The sequence below is a fragment of the Culex quinquefasciatus genome, chromosome 2 (assembly GCF_015732765.1).
Source record: "Culex quinquefasciatus strain JHB chromosome 2, VPISU_Cqui_1.0_pri_paternal, whole genome shotgun sequence".
NCBI classification, from domain to species: Eukaryota; Metazoa; Arthropoda; class Insecta; order Diptera; family Culicidae; genus Culex; species Culex quinquefasciatus.
The window spans coordinates 113,615,139-113,630,646 of record NC_051862.1 but is presented as its reverse complement, the minus strand read 5'-3'; the positions used below and the strand labels follow the sequence as shown (position 1 = coordinate 113,630,646).

The 15,508-nt window shown below is 36.4% G+C and overlaps 1 protein-coding gene across 2 annotated transcripts in view; it reads left to right on the top strand.

Annotated features, from left to right (window-relative positions):
- LOC119767089 overlaps positions 1 to 11,369 on the top strand; it is a 127,144-nt gene extending 115,775 nt beyond the window's left edge. For both annotated transcript variants that reach the window (XM_038254656.1, XM_038254657.1), the window contains exon 3: positions 11,200 to 11,369. In XM_038254656.1, the coding sequence (XP_038110584.1) occupies positions 11,200 to 11,318 (119 nt within the window). In that variant the 3' untranslated portion in view covers positions 11,319 to 11,369. The remainder of the gene's footprint in view (positions 1 to 11,199) is intronic.
- The last annotated feature ends 4,139 nt before the right edge of the window (positions 11,370 to 15,508 follow it).

The window sequence follows — 15,508 nt, the reverse complement described above, 5'->3', positions numbered from 1 at the left end:
TGTCCTGTAGATTCATAATTATGTTGTTGTTTGAACACTCCGTGCTCAAACTCAACCTACTTCATCGAATCATCTCTGCGATTAACTTTACGTTGAAGGCCTTGCCTCTTTGACCTTTGTGATGCTTTAATGCATTCTAATTTAATGGCACTCAAAAAGCAATCCACTTTAACGACCCCCGGGTCTTTTGTGGTCTCTGTTGCAAGTTTTTGCTCATTTCTAGGCGTCCGAAGGTTATGTGTGGTGAGTCACCCAAAACCTCTTTTACGCAAATGGACCGTTTTACTTCTCTATCCAATAGAAGGCGTGATCAGGCAAATCTCGTCTCGAAAAATACCACTGGGTCCGTCTGGGATTGAACCCAGGCAAGAACGAAGGTTTGATATGATTTGATACAATTTAAGTTGGATTCTTTTTTTTTTTTGTTTATTGACCAACAGCTTTTATTTGACAACAGTCAATCTCTTCTCAAGGTTAGCCAACCTTATACCGTTTTTGTGTCTGCCTTTTTTTCATCTTCTTTGAAAATGTATTTGACAGTCTCCTAGCGAATTGTTCAACGTGAGACCGTCCCTAAAAATTCGGCTTGACACTTGTATTTTCCCATTTTTCGTAGTTTCATTTGAGAATCCTTCTTCTTCTGTCTTCCTGGAGACTTCATTTTTTAGTCTTTCTTGATACATACCTCATGTCTCTATTAAGGACTTTTTTCTATGTCTCCCTTGAGACCAACTTCTTGTCTCCCTGGAGACTCTTTTTATGTCTCCCATATGACTAATAGGGTGGTCCAAATCCGGACTTTTTTGGGGCTACCCCCTGAAATCAAAGATTGTCCCATCACTAGGCTAAATTCCAAATTTGAGCTCATTCTGACCACGGGAATCCCTCCCTCCAATCGCTTAAAGTTTGTATGGGAAAAATCGTCAAAATGTATGGAGAAAAGCAACTGTTTTACTTTTTGACCTGTGGAAAGCGCCATAATTATCCGATTCTTACCATTTCTGACATGATCTAAGAATTTATATGCTAAATATATCTCAAAACAAACCTGCTATTTTAGTTGAAAATGATAATAAACATGCCAAGAACGCAGGGCAGCGGATAGCAAACGAAAACGACGACGACGACAAAAGTTCAAGCAGAGAAACAGCGCGCGCTTGTTGGTAAGCAGGCAGGCAAACTCGTGAGAGAGTTTGAACCTGAGAGAGAGCACGTGCGTGTACGAATTGGAAATAAACATCGTTGTTAGGTAGCCCCTTACAGCTGGCCGCGCAAAAATGGTCAGTTTTGGGCGCTAATAACTTCGCGGGAAAAACTCCTAAAAATATGGTGTCTTCGGAAAACTTGTTCTAAATTTAATGAAGGTTCTACATTTGAGAAATGGTAAGAATCGGATAATTATGGCGCCTTCCACAGGTCAAAAAGTAAAACAGTTGATTTTCTCCATAGGGGAGTGTGGGGTAATTTGGACACCCTAAGGAAATTGCTCTATCACGGGCTGTATGGATATTTTAAAGAAATGTGCATGACACCAGAGGGTAATAGAGACCGTATTTGATGGAAAAAAATCAGTCATTTCGATTAATTTTGAAGAAAAACCCATTTTTATCGCAAAAATCAAAAGGTGTCCAAATTACCCCCACATTTTTGTGTGGGGGTAATATGAACACCCCTATGGGGTAATTTGGACATGCCTTGTGGGGTAATTTGGACATGCCTTGTGGGGTAATATGGACATACCTTGTGGGGTAATATGAACACCTTTTGAGGGGTAATTTGGACACATGTTGAAGAATAAGTTTAACATGTGATTTTTTGAGCATGGTTTTTATCCTTCAACCTGGTTTTATTATTGCTTTATATTTTGAAGTGTTGTTTTGCTAACAATATTTCATCATAGGTTTAAATAATGATTTTGTGATAGAACTATAATTCAATAGGATGATAACAAATAGTTCAGTGTAGTATACATAATTTAATCATTAATATTGAATGATTTAAACATTGATCCTGGATTGAGCACAAGTATAGTTTTTAGTGATTAAGGTATCGTTTATGTTTATATAAATCAATCTTTATATAGAATTTAATAGCCTAAAAATATCTTTTTTTTTATTTAACATTCTGTAGCCCTTCAAATTTAAATATTATTGTAAACCAGCATAGAAATTAGAAATGTCAAAGAAATTAATTAAAATCAATCAACATTAGAGTCTTGTTGAACGCCAAATGTACAGTAATCAGATTTTCATCAATTCGAATATTGGCATAAATTTATCTAAATTAAAAAAAATAGGGGTTTTGTGAAAGTTCTCATTGCTCACATTCCTTTTTGATTGTTTTGTCATATTAAATCCCTCTAAATTTATCTAAATCGCTTTAAAAACTCATCCAACCATGAAAATTACTTTTTTGTTGCCTGACAGGTAGACTTTCAGGTATGTCCAAATTACCCCACAAGCCATGTCCAAATTACCCCCATAGCATATTCTATCATAAATTGCAATTTTTGATGATAAAAATGGATAAAATGCACAATTTTTATACGTACATATCTCAGGCATCGTCCAAGAAACCCCCTTAAACATAAAATGTTCACTTTTTTGCCATATAACCCCTGCAAAACCTTATTTCCTAACCTTCAAATATTAGAATTTAAGGCAGTGCCAACCGGCCTTTGGAAACTTTTACATATTACACCAAAACTACTTAACCTATTCCAACTTTTTTGGTATGTCCATACTCCTAGGCCATTACTAGTACTAGCCTTATCACTTAAATTGCCGTTTTCACTTTATATCCGAAGAAAACGTGATTTTTAAAGGGGTGTCCAAATTACCCCCCCTGTCCATATTACCCCAAACTCCCCTACATTTTGACGATTTTTCCCATACAAACTTTAAGCGATTGGAGGGAGGGGTTCCCGTGGTCAGAATGAGCTCAAATTTGGAATTTAGCCTAGTGATGGGACAATCTTTGATTTCAGGGGGTAGCCCCAAAAAAGTCCGGATTTGGACCACCCTAATGTGCATAGTTCCCAAGGGGTGTAAATACTTTTTTTAAATACTGTACTATCAAACAAAACGTTTGGCAGTAAGTTTGAGCTCTGAGTAAAAAGGGTGTCAAACTAAAAAGTGATCCCGTTCGTTTGACAACAGTTGGTGTCAACCATCGGGATTTTAGTGAATAACAAGCAATTAGGACAGGTAAAAGAACTTTTTTCCTGGAATGATCAGCTTTCAGCAAATGAAACAGAATTCTGTAATCTATATGGTTTCTTAATATTTAAATAACAGTTCCAACCAACTTAAGTACCTACCTTTCATGTTTTTGGTGAAAACAGGTTTTTCTCCTTTAATTTTATTTTCAAATATAGATATTGTGCATGATTGTTCTATTTCACCGAATTTGTCACTTTTGGCGACACAGGTGTAAACTCCTGCATCTCTGTATTTGCACTTCTCTATCTCTAGGACACATGTTCCATTGCGAGTTGTTGTAAACGAAGAACGAAGGCCCTCTTTCATTACTCGTCCATCATGTTTCCATTCAGACGTAATGTCCCCAGGACATCTGACATATGCAAATATTCTGAATGTTTTTCCTAGCTCAAATCTTGAATTTGGCATTTGAGATACAAAATCAAATTTTTTTCTCCTCTCTAACTCCTCAACATCCAATTCAATCTGTGTTTTTTTCCTTACATACAGTGTTTCAGGCGTAACAGAAGTGCCATCTGTTGCAGTTTTTTCAGAAGTCTGCTCTTGCGTTTTTTTCTCAAGATCAGTTGATTCTTTTTTTGCCGGTTCAATTGTTTTTGGCGGTTCTACTAATTCTGCTGTTTGCTCTTCTTCTAGTTCTGGCATCTCTTTAACGTTTGGCAAAACTGTAAATTTAACATCACTTTTGCGAGTAACGTTGTCTGGTTTCCGTATATTTGCCTTGTCAATTGCACTTTTTTTAGGAACACTAGAATCATCTTCACTAGTTTCTGCTTCCGAAGAGCTATCTTCATGCTCTTCTTGACTTGTGGTAGCCATACGAGCTTCGACTTGTGCGAGAATTTCATCAACGTCAAATGTAGGTGCATCTTCAGCTACGATAATACCCAGCTCCAATTCGCGTTTCAATTTGGCAGATGGTCTTTTCTTTGCCAACCATTCAAAATATTCTTCTTCGCTTGAATATTTCATGTTATAAACAGATGTGGCTTCACCCAAATCATTTGTCGCGATACAAATATATTCACCGGAATCCTTATATGTAGGGTCATAGAAAACTAATGAAACAACACTATGTTCTGCCACTTCATCAAAATGCTGAGAAATTCTTATATGAGGATCAGGCCACATGCCCAGTGTGAATAATCCTTTTATCCATTTTATTGTGGGTGGTGGGTTAGCTCTTATCAAGTGTTCAAGAGTTAAAATATTACTAGTCTGATCGTAAATTTCTGTTGAAAAATATGATGGTTAATCTTACATTCACTATGCTAGAAAACCTGTTATATTATTCTTTGAATGCTCACAATCGGACCAAATAAACCAGCATTTTTATCAACAACCCAAGCACGCATTCACAGTAAAAAATTATGTAAATTTGGAAGGTGTAATTTTGGAAGGTTGAATATTACCTCTTTTATGATGTAATTTTACCTCAATGTTGACTAAAAAATTGACAAGACATGATAGAAAAAATGTGTAATTTTACCACTTCTCTGGTGTAATGTCAATTTTTTTTATTTGTTTTAGAAGTTGAATGTTTTAAAACAAATAAAAAATTGACATTACACCAGAGAAGTCGTAAAATTACACATTTTTTCTATCATAAAAGATGTACCCCTTCCCAGATGTAGTATGACCATGGTTTTTTACTGTGTTGCTGTTGTGATTGCTCTCTTAAACATCTAACTCCCAACCCTTAAAACAAAGTTGGAACAGTAACTTGAACTCGCTGGTTCTCGGACATAACTCAACCAATCGATTCTTTCTGTTATTAGAGAATTGTAAAGATGTCTAGATGATCCAAGAATTTTGCCGAACTCGATTTAGTCAAAACTGTAATTTTTGCATTTGAGTTTTGCCCGAGTTGAAGCTACAGTTACAACTTTTTTGGGAGGCTTGAGCGTCCGTGTTAAGTGGACAGGCGTTGGGCGTTCCAGTGTTAAAAATGGAACTTAAAACTTGGGACATATCAACAGTACAATCTATTCAGTGAAAATTTCTGAGACTTCCATATAGGTTAAAAGATATTTTCTTCCAAATGAGAAATGATGTTAAAAATATTGAAGATTTAAAGTTGATTACTGGTATATTGACAGGTCACTACAAAAGGTCAAGCAAAACAATGTATTTGGACCAATGTAAGTTTATCCTGCTCACGACAGTAAATGTTTACATTAGGAGTGAGCAAGATACACTCTTTGTTTACAAACTCACATTGGTCCATGTTAGGAGGACAACCCACGTCACACAGCATTATCTTGTCAAAAAAAAGCAAAGCAATCCACTAAACGACCCCGGGTTTTTGTGGTCTCTGTTGCAAGTTTCTGCTCATTATCATCTCGTCAACATCAACATCAAATTGTCGTCGTCACTTGTGTTATCTTTGTTCTATTGTAGACCGTTGAACGCGGCACAGCCTGTCGTCTTAGTTTATTTTTTAATTGTTAATTATAGTTTGTTGTAATAATTGGATATTTGCGTCGTGTCCAGTACTTTTTTTGTATCACAACAGTCCTTTTACATTGGTTTGCTTGAAGTGACATTTGACTTACCGTCAGTGCGGGTGACATTGGGTCTGGGGAGTGAGATTGGGTCAAAGTGATTTTTTACGGAATTTACTATTTCTCAGGTTCTTCTCAATGAAACTAAATTCTGTAAAAAGGGTTGTGTATGTGACATCTTAAGATGACTTCGCTGAAAAAATCTCGTTCCTAGAACAAATCCTGTTGCAGCTGTCTAAAGTTGAGGTACGTTTTTGACCAAAAATGATCTCTCGAAAAATCATTTTTCTAATATTTTTGTTGGAATTGCTCGAAAACTACCCAAATGAAATTACGAGAGGTGTATCGTTTTTTGACCCATAGTCACCCCCACTGACGGTATTTGTTATAGGTAGTAAAAGTTCAAAACCCAATTTATCCATTTGCCACCACCTGCTTTGCAATTATAGTGCATTGATACAAAGCAGAGTCTTATGTTTTTTGAAAGGGTTCTTACAACCCTTACAACAAACTGGGAAAAACGCAAAGCAAGTTTTTCCCACACACAAAGCTACGTGTTTAGGGGTTGCATACATGTAAATCGGCAAAAATGTCAGAGGTTGGTTCCAGCACACACTTGATTTTTTAAAATCTTTTTTCAGGGCATTAAAATATATATTTACGACTATAATCAAAATAAATTTTAAGACACTTGGTTGTATAATTGCCGAAATAAAGCATTTTTAAGTTAGCAGTTTCAAAAAACGGGTGCCACGACATCTCCACACTACTTTGACCAAATCGGCTCAAAATTTTGGTGAAGACTCGTTAAACCGGTCCTGTGTGCATGACGAAGCCCGATTTTCAAAAAAAATATTTGAAAAAAGTTAAAAATATTTCTATGTTTTTCATATAAAAAATTGTCATGCACACGGAATATGTCTTTCAAGTCTTCATCTCAAATTTCAGCCAATTTGGTCCATCTTATCTCGAGATATCGTGGCACCCGTAAATCAGCTCGGTGTTCAGAGAAAAACGCTCACTAAGTTTGGCAGTTCACTTTGCGCATGGAAAAATTTTGAGCGTAAATCGTTTCTTATTCAGTTTAATCATGAAATATCTTCTTGAAACTTTCAGGAGAGATTGAAAATCATCTTTCAAGTGGATTTAATAAATTTTCTGAAATATGAAATTTTGTGTTTTTCTACACATGTAACAGAGCACGCGATGTTAAACCAAACTGCATTAATAACTAAAAAGTGATGAAAATGCATATGGAACATTTATGCGATCAGGGGCATCATTTCTTAGCATAGGTGGATCCGGAACAAGCCAAAAAGCTGCTGAAAAGGGATCTCAAACTAGACGCTTTGGAGGTGCATGCCATCAAGTGTCCCGCATAGCGGACTGGAACCAATTCCCTTTGGGAGATTCTCCCGGGGGACATTTCCATACTTGTTTTGGCAGTAAGGGCGAATTACATGCCCCTGTGCCCTATAGGCTCCGTTAGCGACTAGGAATTTGTTGAACCCCACCAGCCATGTATCCCTCGACACGGGTTGCGTCACATCTTGGATTCGGGGTTTGGTGAGGTTTCGGGCTAAAACACGTATAGCGGCGTTCGATCGCTTGACAGAGGTGTTTACGGACCCATGTGGTTTTTTCGAAAAAAAAAATAAACAGAGCCCTTGTTCAATTCCGCCACATCCTCCCGCTGCTGGTCCGGGGGCGATGCAATGAATCTATGCAATCGCCGCCACAGTGGTCGGAAACGCAAATTTAGCAGGAATAATTTATTTCCGCTTCAGGGATGCATTTTCGAGCTTCGGTGTCTAAGAAGCATTTGTTAAAAATGAAATTCTACATCTTTTGGTCAAAACGATATTAGGGTTGTCCGACAATTTCTAATATTTTCAAAAACTATCTTCGCTTCTAGATGAGATAGAGGTATACTTTCTTCGGCAGTATTGTAGTACTAGCCATTTCAAACAACTTTGTCCAAGACACCAAATCTCTATCTCTTAATCTGACCATTCTACAGCATTCTACAGCATCAAAAAAAGTGTTTTTATTGCGTATGGGTCATTCCATCTGAAGCGGAACAGCACTTGAAAATTACCATCTCCGATTCTGCCCAAATTTGGCAGAGCTGTTGAGACTATCAAAACATGCATAAATTCCGAATTTCATCCAAATCGGACCACCCCCTCCATTTTTGTACCCTCCCAAAAAAACAACTTTTTGGCGATTTTTGAGCGAAACCCCTATCTTCAAACGACGATAATTCAGGAACCACAAATCTTAGAGGGTCGGTCTTAGACACAATTTTGAAGGAAATTGGACGTAGAATCCATTTCTGTGATCAAAATTTAGATTTAAATGTGTTTTGTACCTGTATTGCGCAATTGAAAACTTTAAATGGCCGTATCTCAAAACAGCCCTATTTATTTTTTGAATTTGACCTCACCATCGTAATCCCCGTCCGATTTTACATAAGAATCACTTATCGACAGAAAGGAATATGTTTCGTTCCAGAGATATCGAATTTTAAAGTTATGAGTATTTGAGATTACCTAAATTAGCTACACTCGCCGCCTCTGCTAGAAGCACAAAGTCGTGCTGATGAATAATTACTACCTGGTGTTCTGTAAGATGAATTATTTTTATAATTTTATACGATTTTGAGATAATCAATACCTTGAACAATCTATTTTTTGTTTAAGTAATATTTATTGGGTAATTTTCAATGCACTGATCTTCATGATCTCAGTGTCATTAAACCATATTAAGTAAAATTTGAACTTTGAATATTTATTTGCAAATGCTACAGAGTTTTTACAATACAATTTTCAAAAAAATATCATTTTTCTATTATTTTTATATTTTTCCTAATTCCTCAATTCTTCCCACTTTATCAAATTATTTCTTTTATTTGAAGTGAGAACAAATGTAGAGCTGGCTGTGGTAGATGAAATAACTCTCATGGGGTCTAGAGCTATTGCCATGGCGGTAGCGAAATAGTGCCATTCAGCAAAAACCTCAAAATCTGCCTTACGGTTTGAAAGGTTGATCATATTAAACCGATTTTTATATTGTGAGCCAGTTTCATTTGAATAATTGATGATTTTTTTCAATTCTGTTACATGTGGACAGCAGCTTTAACGTCTTTCAAGATTTCTAAATGATTGACAAACAAAAAAAGATTATTGTTCGGACGGTGTCGAAATCAACACTGAATTTGATCTTAATCAGATAATAAATCAGATTAATCTTTGTGATTTACTTACATTTTTCAGTTTTATACTTTCCAGAAATCCTCCTCCTTAGTTATGCTTCACAAATTATATTCATGTTATTTCATAATTTTTAACACGATAATGTATCGTACACTTTTTCTTAAGTGTTACTTACAAGATCAATTGCAATTTCCTGCTAGCTCTGTGGGAATTCCATTCTTGGGCTATCCATTGGGCTAGCACAGCGATTCTAGGCCGGTACCCCCTGTCGTGTAAATCAAGTAGGCCTGGTACCCCCGTTGAGAATCGCTGGGCTAGCACACAAATTCACTGTATACTATTTTTTAATTTAAGATTATACAGCAGTTTCCTACAGTGGTGTACATTCATTATTTGCCTATTTTGCTAATGATTATTTGGGATGAAATCTTATTTCAATAATATCAGGTAGCAGTTATTGATCAGCACGACTTAGTGCTTCTAGCAGAGGCGGCGAGTGTAGCTAATTTAGGTAATCTCAAATACTCATAACTTTAAAATTCGATATCTCTGGAACGAAACATATTCCTTTCTGTCGATAAGTGATTCTTATGTAAAATCGGACGGGGAATACGATGATGAGGTCAAATTTAAAAAATAATTAGGGCTGTTTTGAGATACGGCCATTTAAAGTTTTCAATTGCGCAATACAGGTAGAAAACATATTTTAATCTAAATTTTGATCACGGAAATGGATTTTATGTCCAATTTCCTTCAAAATTGAGTCTAAGACCGACCCTCTAAGATTTGTGGTTCCTGAGTTATCGTCGTTTGAGATAGGGGTTTCGCTCAAAAATCGCCAAAAAGTCGATTTTTTGGGAGGGTACAAAAATGGAGGGGGTGGTCCGATTTGGATGAAATTCGGGATTTTTGCATGTTTTGATAGTCTCAACAGCTCGGCCAAATTTGAGCAGAATCGGAGATGGTAATTTTCAAATTTGCATTTTTTCTTGCACACTTCAGGTGGAATGACCCGTATCTTTTCTGTGTTATTTTTGACACTTTTGGTGTCTTCGGGACATATTTAGAGCAAAAAAATACGCGTCTTGTCAACGAAATCGCTAGGTCATTTCGGTAAAAAGTTACAGCGTTTTTATTTTGATCGGGATTCAAAAAAATACGCTCCGTGGTGCACCTGAAAGCTTAAAACTTCTTCTTTAATATGAATATAACATCTCAAAAGGATTTTTCTTAAACCCAAGTTACAGCGATTTACAAATGGTCATTTAATGAGATTTTGTACCATGCTATATGAGAAAATTTACATGAATGACGCATAAATCAGTATCAAAACTGCTCTAAATGAGCTCAAATGCACACGCAAAAAAATCAAGCATGTTTGAATCAAAAAATTCTTTTTCTGTTTTGACTTGAGGATTTTTTGTTGAAATAAGACTCAAAACCAATTGAATCAACTCAAAATTTTGAGTTGAATTAACTTGCTGTATTTTGTCAAACCCTTTTGGAAATAACAACAAAATTATTGCGTTGATTCTACACAGAACCGCGTTGAATCAACAATATAGTGTTTTCTGGTATAAATCAAAATAATTGTTACTAACACGTGCCTGTAATCTGTCAAATTGTTCAGTTTTCTGGAAAAAGGCTAGTGATCAAGCTTCGAAGTCTTTATTTTTTTGTTAAGGGTGGTGATTTCGTTTGTGTATTATTTCCGTGGCCTGTCCGCTTGCTGTGCCCAAATACTCGTGAGATAGTGCGCGTTCAAGGCGATTCCACCGGCAACCGGAACTAGGGTGGCTCAACACCATCAATTGAAATATGGATTATGACACCACCACAAGTTCCATTGCGTGTTGTTTACAGGGCGGAAAATCAACCCAAATTTTAAAATTCAATTAAACTCCCAACTCTCGATGGTACTTTCTTGGTAAGCTATCACTTAAAAAAGCAAAGTAATCCACTTTAACGACCCCCGGGTCTTTTGTGGTCTCTGTTGCAAGTTTCTGCTCATTTCTGACGCCCGAAGGTTATGTGTGTTGAGTCACCCAAAACCTCTTTTACGCGAATGGACCGACGTTTTACTTCCCCATCCGATAGAAGGCGTGGTCAGGCAAATCTCGTCTCGAAAAATGCCACCGGGTCCGTCTGGGATTGAACCCAGGCCATACTGGGATTTAGAGGCTACCACGCTTACCACTAAACCACCGGACCCGACAGCTATTACTTATGCCCATTTTAATTATTTTCTCTCACTTGCAGAAAATAACCTGGACGTCAGTTTTAACATGGCCCATGGCCCATTCCCGTGCCGTGACATCTCAAAGAATTCGTCATTGATCTTTCATCGGGAGGCGGCGGTGGAAGCAACACCAGATTAATTATTCAAGGCATCAAAACTGCACACACCCCGAACGTGATGTAACATATAATTTTTGTTTTTTGCTGTAATTAAAAAATGATATCAATGAAAAAAACCTTTCTTATTTCAATTAAATATTTTGTTGATTCAATTGAAAGATTTACCTCAGTTTTAAATAAAATGTCTGGGTTATTTCAACAAAATACCCACGTTGTTTCAACAAAAATCTGATGTAAGCGCACTTTCTGTCAAATTTTGATCATCAAAAATGAGGGTAGATTCAACAAAAAAATAGCTTTGAAATAACAAAATATCCCGATTTGAAACACAAAATGCGAGAGTTGATGCAATGCAAAAATGTTGTTGATTATATTCAACAAAATATTTTGTTGAATCAAACCTCGTACAGGCTGATTCTACAAAACATTTTTCTGCGTGCAGGTAAAATTGGTTTGTGGACAAACGTAGTGGAACCTGGCAACTGGTGTGGTCTTAGATGATCTAGGGTGGTTTATATTCGTTCACTCTTATAAGATATGATTTTTTTTAATTCGCATAGAAAAGAAACTTTTAATCAAAATTCAAATACATATCCTGTTTTAATTAGTAAAGCAGCCAAGGATATGATACCTGATTAGGGTGGCTCGAATTAATTAGAAAATAACTAGATTAAAGATTGTATTTGTTAGAAAATTATCTATGTTTTCTATATTTTTTATGTTTATTATTTCTCTATGTTTTCGTGAATCGACTTTTATTTGTATTTTTTAATAGGATTATTAGTAGTAGATTAGTAGAGTATTATTAGTATGCCAATACGAGGATCCTTTTCCGATTTATATATTTTTACCTAAAAATCCAAATAATGATAACGGTGCATTCAATTAAAAAAATATTAGAAGGTTTTACAACAAAACCTGATTACTAGCCTAAAAGATGTTTCCTAACAAATATAACAAATTTTCAGAAATAAAATAAGAGGTTTGGGAAATCAACTTCTAATATCAATTTCTAAAGTCTGCATTTTTCCCTGAACCTATTTTTTAAGGGTTCAAATCATAACCTACAACTTTTTCAAGACGCCGAATCGAGAGTGAACGACTATGAACCACCCTAGATCATCTAAGACCACCCTAGTTGCCATAAAAACCGGGTTCCACCACGTTTGTCCCCAAACCAATTTTAGATAGTTTTTGAAAATATTAGAAATTGTAGGACCACCCTAATATCGTTTTGACCAAAAGATGTAGAATTTCATTTTTAACAACGATGCTTGTGTGCTCTCTTATACTAACTGACATTTTGGTGGTTACGAGAAAATCGATTTTTTAACTTTGAATTAGGGGAAATTCTCCTATGTTTGGCAGGTTAAGCACTCGCTCCTAACTCCGTCCAATTTGCCGATTTTCACTATTTAAACAACTTATTTTGAAAAACTTTTGATAGAAACTTGCTTGCTCACTATTTATTGAGCTATTAATCACTCGATTTCAGTTGAAAACGCTTTTACTGAGCTGTAATTGAATGTCAAAGTGCTGATATGGCAACATTAGAGGCACGCTGGAATAAGATGCCGTTCCCCTACTGTTTCTGGGAAACTATGCGACAAACAATTGTCCTAATAATTTTAAAGTATGCTCCTGACATAATTTAAAAACATGGTAAAATATGAAAACTTTTGAAATGCAAAAAAAAAAATTGGCAGAGAAATAACGAAAAAAAATCATGCTTGCAATTAGCACAAGTGTGTCTTGAACAGTGATTTGTATGAGTTAGCACAAACGTGCACAGGGCGAATTTTGCAGTTGAGCTAAAATGCTTCTTCGATGGCAGAGTCGTGTATACTTCCAACGTGGCACTTGGTACAAAAGTGCGTAGAGTCATTTTATTGTAAAAAATAGTAGTTATTTGTTGTTTCAATGTTTTTGCGCAGTAACTTTGAATTGTTGCTAGCTTGGGAACATTTTTCTCAACAATACTTTTTTAATAGACTTGTTTATCAATGAATTTATTGTGAAAATTGCAATTTATGAGAGCAACTACCGTTAAAACTTGATTTTTATGAAGAAAAACTTAGTGAAGTGTGAGGATTCATAAATATAAGTATGATAATCCATGAAATAGCTTCGATAAGACCAACTATGACGAAAACCGAATAGTTCTACGCTTACAAACAGAAGAAAATGATTTTGTAAAAACTTTGAGCTAGTTTATTTTATTTCCATCATGTCATACGACCTTTTAAGAAATGCAAGATATCCAGGACACAAACCATAGAACTGTTATGGTAGATTGCAGTTAGAACAAGTGTGTCTCTTGCAATGAATTCTTAGTTTGTATCGGATAGAACAAAAGTGCTCCAACAAAAATCAATACTTAGTCTTTGAACATGGACGACCCCTACAGTTGTGCTAGGTGTGCACAACTACGTGAATGATGTTGTTACGTGTTTTTTTGGTTTGGACGGTCCCTGCAGTTGTGCTAAGTTTGCACAACTTCTTGAAGGATGTTTGTGTTGGATATTTGGGTTAGGTTTAGTGTGCCGTTGGATAGTGGATGTTGTTGTTACGTAGTTTTTTTGATTGGACGACCCCTGTAGTTGTGCTAAGTGTGCACAACTACTTAAAATTGATTTAAATTGGATTTTTGAGTTAGGCTAACTGTGATATTGATTAGTGGCTGATTTTGTTACGTAGTTTTTTTTTGGATTGAACGACCCCTGCAGTTGTGCTAAATGTGCACAACAAGAGTTCCCAAATGAACCGGTTAGGCTAGGTTCACCTATTGCTTCGGCTTAAACCTCCCTTTGTGGTTCAATCCTGGTTCAGTGAACCATAAACCATTCGTTACACCGCAACATTCGTTACACCGTAGTATGGATACACCGTAATATTCTTTACAACGCATCATTCGTTACACCGTAACATTCGTTACACCGTAACATTCGTTACACCGTAAAATTCGTTACACCGTAACATTCGTTACACCGTAGTGTGGTTACACCGTAACATTCGTCACACCGCATCATTCGTTACACCGTAACATTCATTACACCGTATAATTCGTTACACCGTAACATTCGTTACACCGTAACATTCGTTATACCGTATCATTCGTTACACCGTAACATTCATTACACCGTATCATTCGTTACACCGTAACATTCACTACATCGTATCATTCGTTACACCGTAACATTCGTTACACCGTAACATTCGTTACACCGTAACATTCGTCACACCGCATCATTCGTTACACCGTAACATTCATTACATCGTATAATTCGTTACACCGTAACATTCGTTACACCGCATCATTCGTTACACCGTAACATTCATTACACCGTATCATTCGTTACACCGTAACATTCGTTACACCGTAACATTCGTCACACCATAACATTCGTTACACCGTAACATTCGTTACACCGTAACATTCGTTACACCGTAACATTCGTTACACCGTAACATTCGTTACACCGTAACATTCGTTACACCGTAACATTCGTTACACCGTAACATTCGTTACACCGTAACATTCGTTACAACGCAGTATGGTTACACCGTAGTATGGTTACACCGTAAAATTGTTATACCGCAACATTCGTTGCATCGTAGCATTTTTTACACCGTGACATTCGTTACACCGTAATACACCGCAATTAAAGCATTTGTTAAGTCGTTGTGCACACTTAGCACAACTGCAGGGGTCATCCATTAAAACTACGTAACAATAAAATCCACTAATAATTCTCACACTTAGCCTAACCCAAATATCCAATTTAAAACATTGTTAAGTCGTTGTGCACACTTAGAACAACTGCAGGGGTCATCCAATCCAAAAACTACGTAACAATAACATCCACCTACCAATGTCATACTTAGGGGTCATCCAATTTAAAAAAAAAACTCTGCCGCTAAATAACTGTTTGACACACTTCGTCTAACTTACAACTTCTTCACGTATCCAAATGTGCACACTTGTGCTAATTGCCTTCCAAAATAGTGCTCCATAATATTGCTCAAACTAGTAAGGACACCTGGCAATTTACCATAATATTATAGTGTAATCGTATTTTTATGGATTTGCGTGTTTTCAAAAGGTCAAGTCATGATGAAAAATAAGAGAGCACATCCATGATGCGTTCGAAAATGTCAGTTAGTACAAATGGTTGCAGGGCGATATCTCCGCGTAGGAAACGAATTTTTC